This window comes from Podarcis vaucheri (genome assembly GCF_965113315.1).
Source record: "Podarcis vaucheri genome assembly, chromosome: 5".
Taxonomy (NCBI): Eukaryota; Metazoa; Chordata; class Lepidosauria; order Squamata; family Lacertidae; genus Podarcis; species Podarcis vaucheri.
This window is the reverse complement of record NC_138763.1, coordinates 58210594-58232204: the sequence shown is the minus strand read 5'-3', so window position 1 is coordinate 58232204 and position 21611 is coordinate 58210594. Positions and strand designations below refer to the sequence as shown.

The following is a 21611-nucleotide window of genomic DNA, read 5'->3' as shown; positions in this document are numbered from 1 at the left end:
CCCAGCGCTGCTCTTTGCTTGTGCCTTGTCACAAATTCCTTGACTTCTCTAATTCCTTGACTTCTCTCTGGCTTAGTTCTCTCAAACAAGTCAGGTGCCAAAGTTGTGTTCAAGATGTACTGCTTCAGTTGTTAGTTTTGGGTGTGTTCGGCACGTAAATGAATGCTTTTCTACGTGGAAACAATCTCTGCATGTAGAAAACTAGTTGTCAGGGGGAATTATTGACTAGAACGCTTTCTCTCTCTCCCCGACCCCACTGTTTTCTACGAGTGAAGTGTGGTTCTAAGAGAATTGCACCTTATGATCTATATCTGAAGTTCAATTCTCAGCTTAAGGTCATCAGGTGATGGATATGCAGGTATAAATTAACATTTGGACTCTTCCACCACGAGGGAAATCTGTATACAAATAAGAGAGGTGTTGAGTTCAATGGATTCTCCGAGCCCCGCAATGCATTAGTTCATGTTTCTGCCTGTGCAAGCTATTCTTTCCATGTTGAAAGACAGGAGGTCGTTGGAGTCCTCCAACATCATAGATACGTGTTAAAAACAAATACAGTTCTTAGTCCCGCCCCCAAAACAGTTATTTGCGAAAATACGGTAATTCAGTGTCGTTAAAAAGCTAGACCGGCCCACCAAAATGAAAAATCTCACCTCACTCTCACAGATGCCGGCTTGGTTTCACTTTTTTAAAAATAAATCAGCATGTGCTTTAAAAAAGAGCATGACTGATCCAAATAAAGATTAGAATACAATATTAGGAACCGGATGCTAAAAATAAACTAGCAAGTTCAAGACTGTGCTCTTTGACAATTAAATGTTCTGCTCCTGATGAACTTAGGGCTACTGAAGTAGTCAAGTGGGTCTGGGTCTCTACCCCTAATCAAAATCTCAAGGGGCAATGAAAGGGAATGAATGTATAATATAGATACAGTTTGTATAGATACTACAGTCTTGCATCTTTTGTATTGGGAAAGGTGCAGGAATGACCATAGACAAATACTTGCATGGGGGTGAAGACAAAGACTTGGAAAGGGGGTATAGAAAATTAAAGGAAATATGTATGCACCAGCTGCCACCATGGTGGGAAAATTGGGAGCTAATATTATACCACTACTAAATGTGAATGGGTGCTTCCAGCTAGAGGTTTATTGTGGGATGGGTGCTCTCATGCATGCAAGTGTTTTGCATTGTGCACATAATGTTATCAAAACGGCCAATTTCCTCTTTAACTAAAAGTATCTCATACCTCGTACCTCTGTTGTCGTTAATGCATTATCTGGAGGGGCAGGGGGCATGGTTTGGAATGTGTGATGTTTTGGTGGGTGGACCCTATTACCACACCTCTGCTTCTGTTTACTTCTTACCTGAACACAGCCAAACCATTTAGTTTCCATCAACCCAAATGACACAAGTTTTGCTTATTTCCACAAACTGCTGTATGCTGAAGGCATGCTGGGAATTCAGTAACCCAGTGCTGAGGAGCTATGATCTTGACACATATAGGGGATTTATTTGCATCTGTCAAAATAATAATAATAATAATAAATACACAACTCTTCCACAGGACCTTTGCACCAGAATTATTAAAACGCCAGCACTGTAGTTTAGCTAAAAATCAGCCTTGTGCAAGAACTTTGGGTTATTTTTTAAACAAAATAACAACAAATGGAAACAAATATTCTCACCCCCAAGATAATTTGGGGCCAGTAACATTGCTCTTCCGTGCTTTGTGTCAGGGGGAAATTGTTTTAACCATGCGTGTGTAGAGGTGCAAAAAACACCTGCAGCCACAGCCAGAATGGGAAAAGGTAGCAGAAGGTGGAGAGGAAAGGGCTGAAGTGAGTGGACAGAAAGCATAGAACAGAAATATTCCATCATGGACCACTCACTGGTGTGAGTGGGAAGCAGCACAATACCTAAGAATTATCTAAGATGGAAAAGGGGAGTGTGCGGACAGCTGAGTACCAATCCTGAAAAACTGGAACTGAACTATCAATTTGTGTGAGTAACCCCCTGCCTGGAAGCCCCACTCTCCAAACTCTCTTAAGGACATGATGTAAGAAAAGCCTTCTACATGAGGTCAATGGCCCATTCAGGCCAGCATCCTGTTCTCACAGTGGCCAAGAAACTTACAGGCAGGACCCAAACACACCCTACTTACATCCTCTTCTATCACTATGATGCCCCATGATGGGATTGCTACCCTTCTCTCCATAACTGGTGTATGAAAAACCAAGGACACTTTTATGAAACATGGGAACTGGCGGCTCGGACAAGTGCCCAAATTCAGACTTGATGGAAGGGCTATTAATTCATGGAGGCCAAATAGCAGCCCATGAGACAATGATATATTCATTTAGGAGGTGGCAAATGTATTAATATTCAGCTATTAAAGAATTTGAAGGGGATACGGGGAGTGAAATGTGTTTCTTTCGACTCAAACTTCAGCACCATTCATCCCCAAAGCACTCAGCAAAAGACTTAAGCCCTCCTCATAACGCAATACTGTATGGACAGTCTATAGGTACATTCAGGCTTTTCAACTAAGCCCTGAACTCTCAGGTCTACAGCAAACATTGCAACCTCTAGAGCCTCAGCTTGTAATAACACACATTTAGCACAAGCTGTTTCCAGGGCATAAGCAAGAGGAATGATGGAGGCCAAGGCACGGCTGGTATTCTCTAGCAGAATGACTGAAGGGATGCATCGCCAGCATCCGCATTGTCTAGAATCAGGGCTGGAAACTTCTTTCTTATCATCACTGCCCTGGCCTGTCTGGTACTCTTCGACAAAAACAGCAGTACCCTGATCTGCTTCCTCCTAATATGCACCAAGTGAGTGGCTGCTTGATTCCTGCTCTGCATGAGAAGACTGAATGATTTTACACTGGGCGGGCTGTGATCATCTCCGGCAATTTGCTGCCTTTGCAAGGTGCTGTTTTTAAATTCCCTTCCTCACACCAGGACTTGTGAAGTGGGTAGAATCCAACTAAGGCCCCATCTGTGCTATAGATCGAAAGCAGTGTCATCCCACTTCAAAGTCATGACTTCCCCCAAAGAATCCTGGGAACTGCAGTTTGTTATGAGTGCTGAGAGTTCTTAGAAGATCCCCTATTCCCCCCCCCCCCAGAGCTACAATTCTCATGGTTCCCTGGGAAGAGGGATTGACTGCTAAACCACTCTGGGTTTGTGGTGACAAGGCAGCAGCCCTTACACTGGGCAAATGCTAAAGCCTTGTAGCTAAAAGTCAGACTTTGAGTGACTGGATCTTCAATGGACTATTTAGAATACCACCCACCTTCTGCCACAAAAGTAGCAGACAAATAGAGAGACAAACAAGAGGAAATGTTCCCAGGTAAGAAGAAGTCCAAACTGAATTATCCTGTAATGGCTTACTTTCACTGAGTGAAAAAGAGTAGGAACTCTTCTCTGTGCTGCTACTTTTGGGGGTTCTTTTTTATTTTGTGAGAGGACAGCTTAGGTAAACTGGTCCCCAGTGCTAGCAACATTAAAATATATTATTTGTCCATTAATAGGCATCTCTAAGTTCTGTTCCTTTCTCCCTTTCCAACCACTCTACGCCATTCACCCTCCCACTCAGTGGTCCATCTTTTTCCTCTCAGTCTCTACATTCTGTGCTATTGAGTCCTTACAGTACAGTTTCTGGGATCCCTGTGGCCCTCCCCCCCAATTTTTTTTGTATTTCTGCATACCTCAGGGTTCCACCTATACACCTTACTTCTGTGTGTGTTTTGCCATTTTCACTACGTAATGGCAGGCACTCTCCCCCAAAGTCCAGAAACAGAATATACAGCAATATATTTTGGCAATTTACTGGCTAACAGATGCACAGCTTTCATCATATCCTGAAGGAGAATTTAACAGGCCAGTTGTGTGCTGTATGAACAAATCAAAACACCTGTTTGTGGTAACCTTTGGTTCTTGTGTTACATAGAATCCTTACCAGTTTCTGCCCCTTCTCCCATTTGGAACTTTCAACAGTCCAAGTTATCCTGTACCTCACTCTTAGCTGTCTGCAGCTGAGGCTAGCAGGCAAAGAATCTGTTGCCACCCACCCGCCCATAAAAGTCTGGTGCAAAAATAAATCCTTCCCCTCGCAGGTCCAACTTCATTCCACAGGGGAAGGAGGAGGGGATTGAAAAAAAGAACAGAATAAAAATATCCTTGGCAAAGAGAAAGATGGAAAACACATTTAAGAAGCCTTGAAACATCAAAAATATCTGTGTGCAAATAGCTCCAGGAACATTAAGAAAATGTGCAGATGTTTGAACTCTCACATTGGGTGGTGAGTGTTGCCAAAAACGGATCTGATAGCACACAGAATAATCAGATCATCTTCTTTTCATTTGCATCTGTTAATATTGTGCTCTCAAAGGTCTTATTTATCTTCCAGTTCTACTGATGTACCCGATACAGTACTGCTCAAGTTAAGAAAGTGGTTTATGAACAAGCAATCCAAACAAAACCTGAATGGAACAGGCACTCATTGGATCTGAAAATCCCACCTAAATCAGCTCCATGATGATCCTATCTAGGATTATTTTCTACCATTTGCATCCATTAAATGCACTGTAAATACACACGAAGTTAGTAAATGCACTGTGGACCATTTCCCCTCCCTGCTTGACCACTCCCCATGGCACTGTCCCCAGAGGATGTCAATTTTAAAATAAACTGCAGGCTATGGAAGTGTAGAAATCTCTAGGTAAGTCAGTTCTACTGCTTCATAAAATTTGACAGTGCAGTACAGAATGAAGAGTCCTTCTAAAACAGCAGCTCTAACCATACAAAAATGCTCAGTACAGAAGCCTAGCACAGGCCAAACAGTTCACAACAGCTTTTGTTTAGAGACAGCAGGGACAAGGGAGTAAAGGACAAAGGGCAGAGGTGGACAGGCAGTGGCCTGACTGGGAGGTTAGCGGGCTCTGCGACAGGTCAACTTCCTTACGTCAGAGTGCACTATAAAAGTATAGCATGACTATTTAGTCATGCTCAGTCACAATAAACTGATGCACATTCAGACACATAGTAATAGGTTGCAACAAACCATTTGTTCATTTGTCAGTGGCCACAATTGGGGGAAGTATGGCTCCGATTATCAGCTGCTGGGAATCACGTGGGAAGAGCTCAAGTCCTGTTTATGGGCTCCCCATAATGTTCTAGAGCCTAATAATGACACCCACAGATTACTCAATCTAGAACACAGGTATAGTTCTCATCTTCCCAACCACTGCCACAAATGGATGAGGCCAAACAAAATTGTCAGGAGTCAATATTGACTATCCTTAGGCTGTATCTACACAGAGGTTTGAAAGGGAATGAGAACTAAAAGTGCACCTACCCTGCCTTCTACAGATCACAAATACCAGTTAAAATAAAAAAAAATCCTTCCAGTAGCACCTTAAAGACCAACTAAGTTAGTTCTTGGTATGAGCTTTCGTGTGCATGCACACTTCTTGAGATACACTGAAACAGAATATTATTTTGACTATGGCAGACCAACACGGCTACCTATCTGTAAGAAATACCAGTTACTTATCTGCACCTTTGATAAGTCTTCACCCACACAGCAGATGGAACAATTGTACGGCCAGTATGAAGCATACAGTCAGGAGGGCATGATGCACACTTCCATTGCATATATTTTTCCAAGCACCTGCCTTTCCACTTCCCGCATGTAGTTTTGTGTTAATGAACTATCAACAGAGCAGGCAGCTCTTCTGTACATCTGCCACAGTGTACATTCCTCTGGGAAGAATGCCCAGCCTGGTTCCTTCCTACAGAATCCCACAGGCCCAGGATGCTGAAGCAGCTGCATGCTTTTCTCTTGAGTAATTCATGCCACATTATGAAGACATTTGTCCGAGTGCAGCTGAAGCGTGAGCAGCAACATTCATAATAGCTGGGAACATTTCTCACTCTTGACTTCTCACTTCACTTAATCAATACAGCAGGACTTGGGTAAGCCAACAGTGACATTCCCTTCTGGGGAACTTTCCCGGATGTGGTGGATGGATCTGGAACCAGAAGTAGGCAATGAATGTGGTTTTTAGCTTTGAACAGTAGGCTAGTTTTACCTACATTCACAAGCCCCTCTCTATTCCCCCATCCAGGTAAGCGAGACAAGAAACTTCATCAGGGTTCAAGGGCACATTCAAGCCAGGCAAAAACACCCAAGGATGGTATGGCTTGAGAGGGTGGCTGTCCAGGGAAGAGTCCAAAGGGGTGGACAGAGAGGCCCAGAGGGCCACATTTCACCCCAACACTTGAGGTTCCCCATCCCCGCAATAGAGAAATGAAGGTCATATATATGCTGTAGGCTAGAATCTCTGAGGCTCTGGTCTTCCATTCTCATGGGCTTCAGTGTCTGAGAAGGTGCTGATTTTGCCACACATCAGGCTCAATAAGGAAAATGTAACGCAGTCCTAAACACATTTACTGATAAAGTAAGTTCCATGGAGTAAAATGGCACCTACTGCCAAGGAAGTGTACACAGGAGTACAGCTTTGAGTGCCATCCATGAATCATCAATAAAGAGATATAAAAGTCTTGTTCTCAGTTAGAGCATCCCACTTCTGATTGCAGAGCTGGCCTCATAACTGACAGCTCCACACCAAAAGTTCCTGGACAGAGAAAACCAATGTCAGTAGGAGAAGGATTCTAGCCTTCAGCTGCTTTTCTGTACGTAAAGATTATTTTCCTAATGGAGCAACATTCAGTCACTTGAACCTCACCAGATGTGCCTAAACACAAGTTTACTACCTCAAGTTAGACAAGCGTGACAATGCCAAGAATCTGACTAAAATGGTCTGAAACAGACAATGGTCTTTCAATTTGCTGCTAAGTTTAACCGAAATGGTTCTGTTCTCCCTTTCCCAATCCATGAAGACTTGCACGCTGCAGCAGCAGAAGGCATAGTCATTTGGCTCCGAAATGAGGAAACCCAACACCAGCTCTTTCGTCTTGGCGTCCAGCCACCAGAAGATAGTTCTCAGTGTGTCAGGCTATTCTTAGAAGAGTTAAACAATGTGATTAGACAGCGGCAGTCTGGTTGTGGGAGCCTGTCTTTCCTCCAAGACAATGAAAGTGAACACAAACGTGTGTGTTTCTCGGGATGAAGGTGAACAGAACTCATGACATTCCCAGAATGGCATGTGCACAAAACACTATAGAGGAAACCTTCTTCAGAAGTGCTGGGCACGGACTTTACTCTGGATCTGCCAGGAGGGAATTGTGGTTGCATGCCAAACACTTTCCCCCCTTAAAAATCTCAACTATCACTTGGACAGGCTTTGAAGCAGCCCCTCCCCTGCATAAGAAAGTGCTACTCTTAAGGATACAAAAGGTGGACATAATATAAAAAGAAAACCCAGGGTGGATTCCTAAGCCCAGCTTTGTAACTGAGATGACAGGTGTGCAGGCCAGTGAATGAAACGCTGGCTCCGGCACCTGTGCTGCCCCACCTCCTATACTTCAGGCAGACTCTGAGCCCCTTAAATAAAATGTTTTAACGAAAACAAAAATGGGGGACCAGTCGCACTCCAGGTGTTGTTGGGCTACAACTCCCTTTGTCTCTGACTAATGGCCAAGCTGGCAGGGGTTTATGGGAATTGGAGTCTGGTGACAAGGTCCTTTCCTCTTTTTTTTTATAAGATATTTATTAAGATTTTCAAAGTGTTACAAAATAAAAATAAAAAAGTAATAAAATACAAAATAAAAATAGTTAAAAACAACTCATTCTTTCCATTACTTATTTTTCATTAGCTTATTTCCCGGACCTCCTCACGCCTCCCTTTTTTGTATTCCAGTTCCGTTTGTTGGTTCAGCAAATCCTTACCCTCTTTGTTTATCCTAGTCTTTAATCTTAAGCTATTGTAACATTAAATTTTTACCTATTAATAATCCATTTTTCATATTCCTTTATAGTATTACAGCTGAAAACCCCTTAAATTCTATCCAACATCATTCTAACATTCATTAATTTTACAAAATTTCTGTAAATAGTGACAAGGTCCTTTCCTGCCCTACTGGATGCTACCATTTCAGCTCTTGAACTTGAACAAAGCAGCTCCTCTGCTTTACACGTATCCTTCACTCCGAAGACAATGCCTGCATGGGCAACTGAACTCAGAGAAACCACAAGAATGGAAGGCAATCTAAAAATGTAACCTCCCCATTCTCTGGTTAAGAATTGGGTCACTTCTGCACTGATGTCTTAGGAAAGTGATCTAGAGACAAAGTGACCTCCCTTTGTGGGCTTTCTTCCAGGAAACAGAAAAACACCAGCCAGCACAGGAAGCAGGTCCCAGGCCAAGTGGTATGTGGCACAGATGTTTATTCAGTGATAGGACATGGTTAGACGTACCCAAAACAGTTACGATACAAAAGATTCAGAAGGGTGGCTGCTCTAAGGATGCACTAGACTTCATTACTTTTCGCTGTAGTCAGTATTTCACTGTAGTTACTTGCAAAGACAAGTTAGAAAAACTAGACTTTTGAGGCATGTATGTAGTGCTCCTCACTACAACACAATTACTGCATTTTAAAACTAGGTGAATGTAAACAAGCTGAGCAGAGATGTGCACAAAAGGTCACAGACCTAAAGTTAAGTCTCCCATCTTTATGCCTTCAGTCACTCCTTGCAGCTCCATTACTTATGCAGTTGTTTTAGAATCACATCCACAGCTTCTGCAAGGTTGTTCACATAACCATCAGCCTTCACTTCTGGGTGGTGCTCATCACAAGGCCTGGGGAAGTGACAAAAGACAGAATGAATGGATGTCTTTCAACCAGGTGCATATACATAAATGGTGAGCAACACAGTCTCAGGATTTGTGAACCAGATTCCCCAGGGCTTTTAAAGCCATCAGTTCAGTTTTAAAGCCATTCAGCCCCCAGTTCACTATGAGTTGGTGTCTATGCAACTTTATATAAACAGAATTCCATGTCATTAAACAAGGATGAATAAAAGGTTTGGAGATCTTCCAGCTCTGAAGTGGGGAATTTGTGACCCTCAATTGGACACCAATTCCCACCAGCTCTAGCCAGCACGGCCAATGGTCAGGGATGATGAGAGCCCAACAATATCTGAAGAGCCACAAGTTTCCCAAACCTGTTAGACCATTTCAATAATGAACATTCCTGTATTTAATGAATACAAAGAAGGGGACATAATATTTATGTAACAAAGCCCCCAAATACAACCTTCATTTGCAGTTTAGTTTAGATGACTTGTTTCTGGGTCTACAACAAAGTTTGTTTAATCATGCCCTGTCAACTTCGTAGCAGTTTAGTTGTAGCCTCTTGGACTAAGGGCCAGATCTCTCATTACGGTTCCTTATTTTTTTGCTGATTCACACGCCTCTGTATCTCTTTCCCCAGATATCAGATGTATATTTTGGCTGCGGTGTCTGCAGCAAGAGTATTGGGCCTCATCCAAGATGGGAATTAGAGCTGGATGCATGTCCAGGGACACTGACTGGGTCCTGTGGGGATGTCAGGGACAGTCATGAGAACACAATCGTGCAAATAGCTTTAGTTGTTCTCCAACTCCTCTTTTCTTTTTCTTTTTTATAATCATATTTATTAAAATTTAACAGAATAGAAAAGATAAAAAAGATAAAGAAAAGAAAGAAAAAGAGAGACTAGCTTAGACCCTTCTTTTCATAACCTTCTTTCTGGGACTTCCTCCTTCCCCTCCCGACTGTATTCCCCTTTCCCTAAGTTGGTTCCACAAGTTCTCATCCCCAAATTTAAGCCTAATATATATTACTCATAAACCAATTTAAATTTACACAATCTTAACATCACTCCTCGTCTTATAATAAAACAAAATTTTCCCCGCGTCGCCGGCGCGGTAGGACCCAACCCCTGCCGAGCCGACTCCCTCCGGAGCTCGGAGGGAGTCCGCCATTCGGCGATGGCGCTAACCCGGAAGTCCCCCCTCCAACTCCTCTTTTCAACCATGTAAATGGCACAACTATATTTATTGAAGGGTATCTCCTCAATCTGTGAACAAATGCTTGCCAGAGGATGTGTGCAGGTTACAGCACCCACTTGTAATACGTGTCAGGACATGAAATATATTTCAGTTCCTGAGGTGAGAACTCCTAAGGCCTTGTTCCTCTGATCATATTTCTGAAGTCCTCTTACTTTATTGAGAGAATTAAATTCCTTACAAAGCCCCTGAGGACTATCCTTCATTGGTAATCTATAAAAATACCAGCCCACAGAAAATTAGAAATGCTGATATCAAGCTTTGCAGAAGAAGAAAAAAATTGAATGTTCCAAAGAGGATTGTTTTGAGTGTGTTTGCCAAGGAAAGATGAAGCTACATGAAGAAGTCTCCATCTTTTCTTCACTGCATTATAATGCCTGAGGTAAAAATTAGAGTCTTGTTGCCTAATTTCTCTCTGTGCTACGATCAGCCATGTATCTGTGCATTTAACAGCTTACATTCAGGTAAGAGATTACTGTGGGAAGCAGGGACTCATGTAATACCATCCTCATTTGAGAAGAGGAATTCTCATTCTTCATATATTATGGAAGTTGCTGCAGCAGCATTGCTTGAGTTCCCACCTCACAAAAGTAGACCGCTCAGATGGTCTGGTCAAAATAAATAAAACCAGGGCTTCAAAACTTTTAGGGTATCCTTCATAGATACAAGACCAGAAGCCTGCTGTATTCAGTTGCCTCCCAACTTGTGGAAGATGAAAAAAATGGGGATGGGTGGGGTAGGGTTACTGTACTTGCCCTCAGTGACTTATTTCATGTTGCAACTTCTCTCTTTTGTAATGCCTGAAGAGGGCTTATGTAGCACCCTCATTTTGTAATATTTTGCAGTTTCAGGGGCTCCAGCTCTTATCCCCTTAGCTCTACTGGCCACAAAGTCTTCCTTGCTCCATACTGTGTAAAGAAACATAGATTTTATGATTTCTGTATGTACAATTTTGTAATAGGAATATTTTTTTTAATAGAGAGAAAAGAAGCACAGATGTGGAGATACCCCTCTACAAAATGGAAACACACACATATGGGGACACTCTGTGTGTGCATCAGACACACATAGGGTTCTATGTTTAGATCGGAGATGGGGAACATTGCTGTCGGACTCCAACTCCCATCAGCCCCATCCAGCAAAGGTAATGGCCTGGCACTACGGGAGTGATAGGCAAACAACATCTGGAGGCTTATAGGTTCCCCATCCTACGTTTAGATGGAGAATGTGACTCACCATGGTGTCCCTCTGTCTTAACAGCAGTAATTTCACAGTTGGGATGTTGTAGCAAATAGTCATAACCTAATACCTTTTAACCTTGAGCTCAGAAAATTTTATTATTGTTGATACATAGGCCCATCTGGTAATCTGTTGTTTGTTTTGCAGTTTCCTTTGTAGAGCTCAAAAATAAAGTCCAGTGTGCAAAGGAATGTGTTTTCTTTCCTTTTTCTGCACATCAGGGTTTAGAGAGCTGCCAGAACCTCACCAGCAAATGACAAGAACAAATGGTTCCCATGCCAACTGATTTTTTTTTAAAAAATTAATTCAATGGGAAGAAAATTGTTGCTGCCATATTGAAACACTTGTTTTCGTTCACAGCGTGAGACGAATTCAAAGACATGGCTGTTTTATTTTGAATACCTTTCAGATTAAATCCCCAACACCATATTTCTTTACCAAAGTCATTTTTATTCTACATACAAGCTACGCACCAAAGCCTTCTGATGTGGAAACTTGGTAGATCAGCAAATTCAAATATACAAATGGAAGAAAACATTGCCCTTAAGCTGGATAATTGAAGTTGCAAGCGGGCTTCAAGAGCATAAATTGGTGAAGTACAGGAAGAGTGGGGAACCTCCAGATATTGTTGGACTCCAGGAGCCCCAGCCAACATGCCCAATGGGTCAGGGATGAGGGGAGTTGGAATTCAGCAGCATCTGGAAGGCAACCATTTCCTCATCCCTGAACTGCCATCCCATCCCTTATGAAAGGGAACAAAGTAGGAATATTTACAAATGGAAATTACCCAATGTGATGGGATGATGAGCTGCTTGTGCGTAAAAGCCAAGTCCCTCAGAGTTTGTCCAAGTCCGCAAACCTCTGTCTGTAACGGAGCCCCTTAAACATGGCTCCGTCAGTCACTGGCAGATTCCGACAGTGGTTGCTTTCGGAATCTCTTCCAACATAAAAGCTCCTTAACGGAAACACGTCTCCTGGACTCTCGGCGTGACAGTTTCCGGCGAGGAGTGGGTGTCCCTACAGGAGGTCCTGAAACCTCCCCACTGTCTTCGCTGGATGTGTCTCTGAGCCATCCCTCCTGCTCACTTTCCCTCGGAGCTCCTCCTCTCCCCCTGCTGGTTCCTGCTTCAGCTGCTGAGTCTCTCCTAACCTCTGTGAGCCCTTCCACCTCCTGTCCCTCCGATGGCAGTTCCCTGACACCCAACCATAGCAACAAAATATTAGTTAGCCCACTGGTGGTCAGTTGATGGATCATGAACATCAGCTGGCGCAGTATATTATCACTGGACGTGGTAAAAAAAAATTAAGAGATGTGGCCTCAAATGCATATTTGAGTTAAAGGCTGGATCTGAAAGTGCTGAAGATTGCTGATTTGTCCATGTTGGGGATGGCAATAAGGGAAATATATGTTGTAATCTTTCATTCGAAAACCAAAAGTTGTGCCAAAGTTTTAAATATTGTAAATAATAATAATAATAATAATAATAATAATAATAATAATAATAATAATAATAAAATCCCAGTTCACTTTATCAGCTATATCACCAGTTGGATCAAGAACGGGGTTTTGAGGTAAACCAGCTACTTTATGGCATATTAGGGAATTTTCATATACATTTATTTTCATACTGTGTAAAGTACCCAAGGCTCCCTTTATATGACCATGACAATTCCATGGTAATGGCGAAGGGCAATTTTCCTCATTTACTTTTAGATTATTTTGTAATATTTGTGCTTTTTTGAGCTATTTAGCTGTCAGGGACATGCCCAGCAGAGAGGAATCTCCAGAGAAGGAGGAACTGGCTGCACCTGAGTCTCCAAGAAGTAGGAAGTGGAGCAAGCGATTAGAGCAGAGGCGGGCCAGCAGGAGGCGGGGGAGGACATGGCGTATATTTGGCCTTGGGAGGGGTCAGAAGCCAGTTGAGTCAACTGACTCTGACAGTGAAGGATGAATTGTGGAAGCTTGGACTGCTGTAAGCCTGCTGTTGAGAAATAAACCTCAGCTACTTAAAGTCCCAGGATTCTGTGTCTTGTGTGGGACAAGCACTAAACCTGACACTAGCTAAAGGAAAAGTAATTGTTCGTTCCATTAGAGACATTTTCAAAGGGGGTTCATATCTTTCATAGTCAGGACCAAGAAGTAAACTTCATTTACAGGCTCTACATTCTTCCTAAAGCAGAATAATTTAAATTGCTAAAAGGTGCGCCTCTATTTCTTGGATAACAGCCAAAAACCTTCTGACAAACAAGTCTGCAGAAAATATCTGTGTAAATGCAACCTTGGACAAAGGGTAATTCTGACAAACAAGTCTGCAGAAAGTAACTGTAAAGGCAATCTTGGACAAAGAGAAATTCAGTTGTTAATTCTTCTGAGATAATTTGCTATATTCTGGATTCGCTAAGAATGTCATCACATGTAAAAACCCTATGACCAGTTTGCACAATTCTATGGTAACGTCACTTTTCAATAGACTGAATAAGTTTTCTTCAGGAAAACAGAAATGGGTCTGCAGGAGTTTACTTCATGAGTAAAGAATGGGGCCTTGGTTTTTTTAATGATTTGGAAGAAATATGAAGATAGGAATGCATCACACTTTCATAAGAAATATATCAAGGTAGCATACAACAGAAGAACAAAATACATTAAAGCAGCATATAACATGTCAATAAAAATGGTTGCTTAAAAAAAATAATCAAATTCCAAAGGTCTGTCAGAACAGTGCAGTTTTTTAAAAAATGTCTGAAAGAAATCAGGGATGTCTCCAATCTTTCACACTGCAGGCTCATTGCCTGGCAAATACTGACTGAACATCAGGGACCGCCAAAAGTGTACCACCAGATGATCTCAGTAAATATTTTGTGTGTGTTGTACTCTCATAAGGCATGCCCAGCACAGAGGTGCATGTACAATCCTACTTTGGTTATTAATGCCCTGCGTAAATACAGGAAGTATAGCTCAATTTCACATGCCGTATCATGAAAACCAATAATGTTTGTTTCAATCTGCTCTTGACATTCTAAAGTGACTGATGGGAGGGATATTATCCTGTACCACCCACAGAGTTTCCTTATCCACAAGTAAAGGGGCCCCTGACCATTAGGTCCAGTCGTGGCCGACTCTGGGGTTGCGGCGCTCATCTCGCTTTATTGGCTGAGGGAGCTGGCGTACAGCTTCCAGGTCATGTGGCCAGCATGACTAAGCCGCTTCTGGCGAACCAGAGCAGCGCACGGAAATGGCATTTACCTTCCCGTCAGAGCAGTACTTATTGATCTACTTGCACTTTGACATGCTTTCAAACTACTAGGTTGGCAGGAGCAGGGACTGAGCAACGGGAACTCACCCCGTCGTGGGGATTCGAACCGCCGACCTTCTCATCGGCAAGCCCTAGGCTCTGGTTTAACCCACAGCGCCACCCGCGTCCCTTCACAAGTACTTGCACATAAACTTCTTATTTTTTCATACTCCCCCCTCCCCCGTATAAATGCCCAGGTTTTACTCACTCACTCACTCCAAGTTGGAGTCAAGGCAAGAACCCCACTGTTCAAATGTATAAATACACGGACATCTCCTAACATTGCTGGTTTGTTGGATGTCCCTGCACTTTTAATCTGTATAAAGGTTGGGAGCAGACAGGTAAAAACAATAAAGACAGAATGCTACCAAAAGAAGGGCAGATGTATACTGCAACAAGAGTGCATGCAATGGCTAATGATAGCTAGCTTTTTTGGCTGTCATGTTGATGAAGGCCCCAGAGAGCATTAGCATTAAAAGCTGATAAAAACACAGCTACTGCAGCGATAAAGGCCATATAAATAGGAATTTGTTTATGCACGGAGGGCATGGGCCAGGGTGGATCCATATGTGTGTTAACTAGAATCTGTTAAAATCCTAGTGCATTCAAGCTACTCTTGGCAGATTTGTTATTACATTCACGTGCCTACAGAGTACATTAACATACCACATAGATGCAGTTTATGCTGGACAGACTATGCAGCTGGAAAGCAGGCTTAACTGCACAGTTTCTCCCACAAACCACCAGAAGAGCAACGTAATTTATTTCCTTCATAAATAGAGAAAGCGAAGAAAGGTCAGGAAACTGCAGTCTCGAGCTCTCTTTTTCTGTTGCCATCTCCCTCCATACCCCTGGGCAAGGCAGCATGCTCACATGTAGAAGAGCCGACCAAAGACAGTAGGCTTTAAGTTAAGAGACCCATGAGAAGCTTTCCTTTCTCCTGTTAACACATACAGAGCGGATCAAGCTTCCCTCTTCCTTCAGCCTGGCTTCGGCAAGACACATCCCTGCAACTCCATCTGAATCTTTCACCACACACCCGGCGACTTGAACGAGGTGGGTTGGGCTTCAAGCCACTGCACATGTGTGCTGAAGAGGGCTCTGGGAAGGGCTGGCACGAAGCCTAGTAGAGAGTATTGACTTATAACCATGTTCCAGCTCCTTTGTTGTGGCTTCCAGTTGACAGAGGACTTTTAACAACATGGCTAAATCATTAAGAATCTGGCTCTGGTGCATCCCTGATGAACATTAAAACATTAATAATGTTGCGATAAAGATCACTGGGGAAGGTTTCTTGCTCAACTTGCTTGTATATAAAATAAAAATGTGAAGTGTAGCATTATTTTTTTTTTAAAAGTCATTCTGTTGTTTGGGAGCCCAGCCAGTTTCCTGTAGCAATTGAGAACCTCAGTTATTCCAAAGCTGTCCCATGTGCTCTAGAGCAAATACACATAACTTCGCAGGGCGAGAGCAAGGTAAACAGTAAACTATCTGGTTCCTATCCTCCTGTCACATGTTAGTGTCTTTATTACTAAGGCTGCAGTCCTATGCATACTTTGGAATAAGTCCCATTGAACTCTGTGGCGCTTGCTTCTGAGTAAACATGCACAGGACGAGGCTGTCCATCACATTACTTGACTATATTTAAGTTTCAAGTCTTTTTGTCTTTTCAATGTCTGTATGTCTCCCAAGATCTGGTTGTGTATTTTAAAGAAAGAAAGAAAAGAAAAGAAATATGGTGCAATACAAAGTAAAGACAAACTGTATTTGTGGAAATAAGTCCTTGAAGAATTATTTATAAAATGGCAGGGTTGGCAAACATGCATGCATTTGTGCATATAGAGAGAAGGGAGGGTGGAGCCTTGCCCCAAGTATTCCATTCCTGATAATGCTCATGAGTAGCCAAGGAAGTAACATTACATATAAAAGGCTGGGACAAAAATGAGGTCACAAGGAAAGAAAGAAAAACTTTAAAGCAATGAGAAAGCAGTCATTAATTAATTAATAGTTAAGTGATCAAACATTAATCTTTATGTGATTAAACATTAATAATTTTATAGACAGTAGATTTCCAAATGCTTAGGAAGTTGTTTCTAAGATACTTCTTCTAGCCTTAAAGGGTAATATAGTCTGCCTTTCGGGAGGGAATAATTATTGCTGAAACTAATATTCAAATGGAATCACTAGCAGATTTTACAGATTTCAATCTTCTGTTTACATACATTATGTGCAATAATTGTCAGAGACCCAGGTCCCTGGGCAGGGCTTCAAGGTACATGAGGATGCCACCTTGCTGAAGCGAAACAGTTTTGTATCTGCTCAGTGACTCCCTGGGAACCACATACAATACAAAGTGCCATGTGTATCTGGTGGTATTTCTTTATCATGCATCTCCACATCAGTGTAAATTTCATAGACCTTAGATCTGAGCAGATGCACATAGAACAAGATGGGGGGGTTAGAGGATTAAATGATGTGCTCGCGCATGCACAGATGTGCATGATGCATGCTATATTTGCAAACATAAAAATATTAATAATATTAATTGTTTTTAAAACAATTGTTTTAGACAATGACATGTTGCTGTCAGCCACAAGAGCCTCATGAACTGAATTGCCATTTGTTAGCTTTTACATGGTTCTATAACCAGGAGTCCCATGCTTTCTCTACTGGCATGCTAATGTTATATATTGCTTATGGACCTGGTAGCTTCCAAATTACAGAGAAAAGCTGTTTAGTCCATTCATCCATTTTGACAGGAGAAGCTCTTGCCAGCTGCTTAGGCCAACCTTCCAAATGTGCATTTCAGAGAGGAAGATCAGAAAGTCTGCCTAGCTGGAATGAAACAAGGAAGGCTATAATACCATCTAATAGGCTTTGTCTATCCTTTGGGATGATTCCTGAAATCTGTCACTTCATCTTAAGCAACAAATTATTTGCGTTTAGGGATACGGTTTTCTTATTTATTGATTTTCTCCCATTTGCCGATTCTTTTTTGTTCCATACTATTAATCTAATTTGAATATGAGATACAGTTGGGGGTAGAGATGTTGAAAACACATAAATGATAAAATCAATACATTACAGTTAGATGGGACTCTGGGCTTTGGGTGTGAATGTAACAATACTGGTGGAAATCAAAGTGTTCCCATGCTGAGTTGGCTGGGAAGACTGTAATCAGAGGATTTGTATGTCTTACATATGGGTGCACTGAGCATTGCTGTTCTTTGTGTATAGCACAGCTGTTTTCAATAAAACTGCATCTCCATTATCCCCCTCTAACGGCAAATGTTCAAATGTCACCCCCTCTTGCCAGTTTACTGAAAAAAAACAGGGAAAGAGATTGTCACTGTGTTGTTAAAATTCAAGGGTAATATCCCTCTGTCTTCTTAGTTTTATTACCAATGAACAAGATTATTCCTGCCTTCGCCATGTGACCCTATTCAGAAAGAAAAAATTCAACAACACCAAAGAGGAACTTTTCCAGTAGGTACACAGAAAGTATATACTTTGAAGCTTCCAGGCCTAACTCCAAACAAGCAGCACCTTAAATATATCTACAGAATTAACAGATAACAGACAAAGGACACAAATAACTCATTGGAATTTAAAAAAAGTGAAAAGCTAGCTAGAAAGCTGTAGAACTCCCAGTTCGCATTGTGGATCACAACAACCAGACTACAGGTATGTGCATTAAATCTGCTAATGGGATGGAGATGGGGATAGAAAAGGAAGACTGTTTTGGTCATTTCATTCTAGGATACATACAATGGAGGCTGGCCCACTAGGACAAGTAGGGCACTGTCCCACCAACCTCAGACTCTAACTTACAGACCTGTGGAAAAGATAGCAAAAATATGTAGTTTGTATAGTACGTTGAACATTCAAAAGCATGATAGTATGATAGATGCCACCACCACCACCACCATCATCATCATCATCAAATGCTGATTTGAGAACCGTATTCAATAATATGGCAATCATTTGGGATTTGATGCTGGATAAAAGGGTCAACCTGGCATGGATTACAGAAACCTTGCTGCATGAATTTGGGGTCCCCGCTCTGACTCAGTTGTGCCATCACTTTTCTTCTGTGTAGTATCAATGGGAGATTAAGAGGGGTGGGTGGATGGTTGCTTTTAAATACAGACCAGGCTTGGCGATATTCTGAAGACACACACTTAAAAATAGGAGAATTTCTCTCAAGGGTGCAAACATATTTGGGTGGCTGTTGTCACACACACACACACACACACACACACACTGCCAAAAAGAGAGATCTGGACTGAATAATTCAGACCAGCATTACCACACATCAGAAAATCCTAGTTTGAATCTCACCTCTGCCATGAACTCTCTAGGTGGCCATTCTGGTTCATCTGCAATATGAAGGATCATAATACTGACTTTCCCTGTGAGGAGCACAACTAGAAAATGAACGTGAAACCCATGAAAACTTGAACTTGCTATACGGTGGTACCTCGGGTTAAGTACTTAATTCGTTCCGGAGGTCCATTCTTAACCTGAAACTGTTCTTAACCTGAAGCACCACTTTAGCTAATGGGGCCTCCTGCTGCTGCCGCGCCGCTGAAGCACAATTTCTATTCTCATCCTGAAGCAAAGTTCTTAACCCGAGGTTCTATTTCTGGGTTAGTGGAGTCTGTAACCTGAAGCGTCTGTAACCCGAGGTACCACTGTATAAGTATTAAGCACAGTTATGATGAAGTTTGTTCCAACAAAGTATTCCAGCAGAAGGCTCTGAACTAACAGAAATTAAACAATTGAGACGTTCTGATTTATCACCCAAACTTTCATTGCTTTAAAACCTTTCAGAAATAAGAGGTTAAAATGTAAGATGTGAAAAATTAAACTTGATTCTATTACTGTGGCTGGAGGATCACACAACTTTATTATACTGCCATGTAGACACAGAATCCCCTTTCTTTCTTTTTTCTTTGCTAATGAGCAGGAATGATAGGCCAGTAAAATCTCTTCCACCCTTGCCCTCCCTTCTGCTGGTTCTCTCTCTGACCTCTTCCTCTCCTCCTTTTCATTTTTTTTAATTATAGGGCTGACTCCTGTGCATACCCAAGCTGTGCTGAGCACTTTCTTCAGTTGATCCCATTTTACACACTTCTAATGTTGCAGTAAAATTTAACTACTGACACTTTGCCACTGATGAGGATGAGATAATATGATGCCATTGCTCACTAGACAGAAAAGCTGTTCATCCAAAGACAGGTCAAGGGGAAATATCAAAGGCTCAAAAGACAGAACGAAGCATCCAGCTGCCCATCAAATTTAAGGGAACCGGGTATCTAAATTCCCATTCGTCAGTTTGTAACACTTCATTTAAAATGCGTTGGCATATACGTTTCAGAGCAAAATAGTCAAAGGAAAAGTAAGACTGCAAAAATCTCATAGTTGTAGAATTACTTTTGACTTACAAAAGAAATTTGGCCTGGATGCATTATGCTTTCCTTTTTGGCCTGGATGCATTATCCTTACAGATGATTTGCCGGACAGGCACAGCTGAAATCACACTCAATAGCTGGGATTTTGGTAAGAGGATGGAGTAGAAAGATGTGGTTCTGGTCAGCAGGACTAGCGGGTCACCAGCAGGGGCGTTTTTAGCAGGTGCGGTGCTGAGGTGCAAATATCCGGTCAGTGCCCCCAAATTACCATGGATAGGGGGGGCACGAAGCTGCGCACTGCCAGCCATCAGGGAGGGTGCAACTCTCCCCCATGCCACTGCGGGAGAGCAATCCCTGCAGTGTCTTGGAAGGGATGTTGCACCCCGCCAACCATATGGCTGGCAGGTCCACAGCTTCCCTCCCAAGCCTCTGCAGGAGGAGAGCTCAGCTTCCCTCCCAAGCCTACTTGGGAGGAGAGCAATCCCCACAGAGGCTTGGGAAGGAAGATGCACACCCGCCAGCCATATGGTTGGCGGGGTGTAGCTAGCAGGCATGCAGGGAAAGGGGAGGCCACCAGCAAAGCCGTGCAGCTCCCTCACTCGCTGGGGCACCCCTGAGAGGCCGGCGCACTGGTGCAAAGCACCACTAAGCCCTATGGGAAAGACGGCTCTGGTCACCAAGTTCAGTCTACTTTGGACAGGGCATCCATTGGTCCTGGAGGATCAGCAGGTCAACAGCAGGCAGCTCTGCTCCTGGCCGGTCAGGAGTGCAGTTTGCCCAGCTGTGCCTGTTCCTGGGGAAAGGGGAGTCTGGCCGCAACTGCACATGCCTTAATAACACGAATATTGTTCAGGAACTTCAGCTGGACCCAAATGTGGCAGTCAGAGTTTGAGCTACAGCCCTGCCTCCCTTCCTGCACATTACCTCCATTGCTATTTCATCCACAGTAGCTTCTAGTTTGTTTCTGAGCCCAGTCCCTGTCTTTGAAATGCCCTCCCCAGGAAGGTTCAACTAGTGCCAAACCTTGATGTCATCCTGGCTCCAGGCAAAGGTGTTTTTATTTGCCCAGACTTTTCACCACCTGGTGTAATCCAGGTTTGCTTACCCATTCTGCTGAATGACACAATTTGTTTTTAACTTTTAGGTTTTGTTTTTGTTTTTAAATCTGTTGTTCTTTTTATAAATTTACCATATATTGTTCTGGGACTTTTTAATGAAGGTAACATAAAAAAATACTCTAAACAAATGAACAAACACATGCAAAGTGCTGGTTATATCTTGACCAGGCTGCTTGAAGGGATTGCTTCTCTCAAATGACCCTACCCATCCACTCAAGTCTTGAGTAAGCTGTGCTCTGTGCCCAACCACCACCAGAGGCATGGTTGACATGGCCTCTGTTGTGAGGTTGCTCCCTCTTCCGTGATATTTAGATACAAGGCTAAAATACTATTATTTCAGTCTGTTTATAGTCTTGTCTGACTCTTAAATTGACTGTTCATTATCTGCTGTGTCCTTTGGTTATCTTTCTGCAGTTTCTAGTTCACTGTGTGAACAGTTTTATAGTGATGTTACCTCTAGCCACCCTGAACATATCATTACAGGCTGGACATGAAGGACATAAATATTATAGTAAATTAAAGTGATAA

At 42.5% G+C, this 21611-nt stretch overlaps 1 protein-coding gene and 1 long non-coding RNA gene across 3 annotated transcripts in view; one reads left to right on the top strand and one right to left on the bottom strand.

Moving 5' to 3' along the window:
- Nucleotides 1-8340: 8340 nt before the first annotated feature.
- The window catches only part of LHPP (phospholysine phosphohistidine inorganic pyrophosphate phosphatase), a 109439-nt gene continuing 96168 nt past the window's right edge, over nt 8341-21611 (bottom strand). For both annotated transcript variants that reach the window (XM_082222811.1, XM_082222812.1), the window contains one exon: nt 8341-8769. In XM_082222811.1, coding sequence (XP_082078937.1) covers nt 8761-8769 — 9 coding nt within the window. In that variant the 3' untranslated portion in view covers nt 8341-8760. The remainder of the gene's footprint in view (nt 8770-21611) is intronic.
- LOC309532506 lies at nt 8777-11546 on the top strand. Its single transcript, XR_014219893.1, has 2 exons — nt 8777-9559; nt 9960-11546. It is a non-coding gene; the product is annotated as an uncharacterized lncRNA (long non-coding RNA).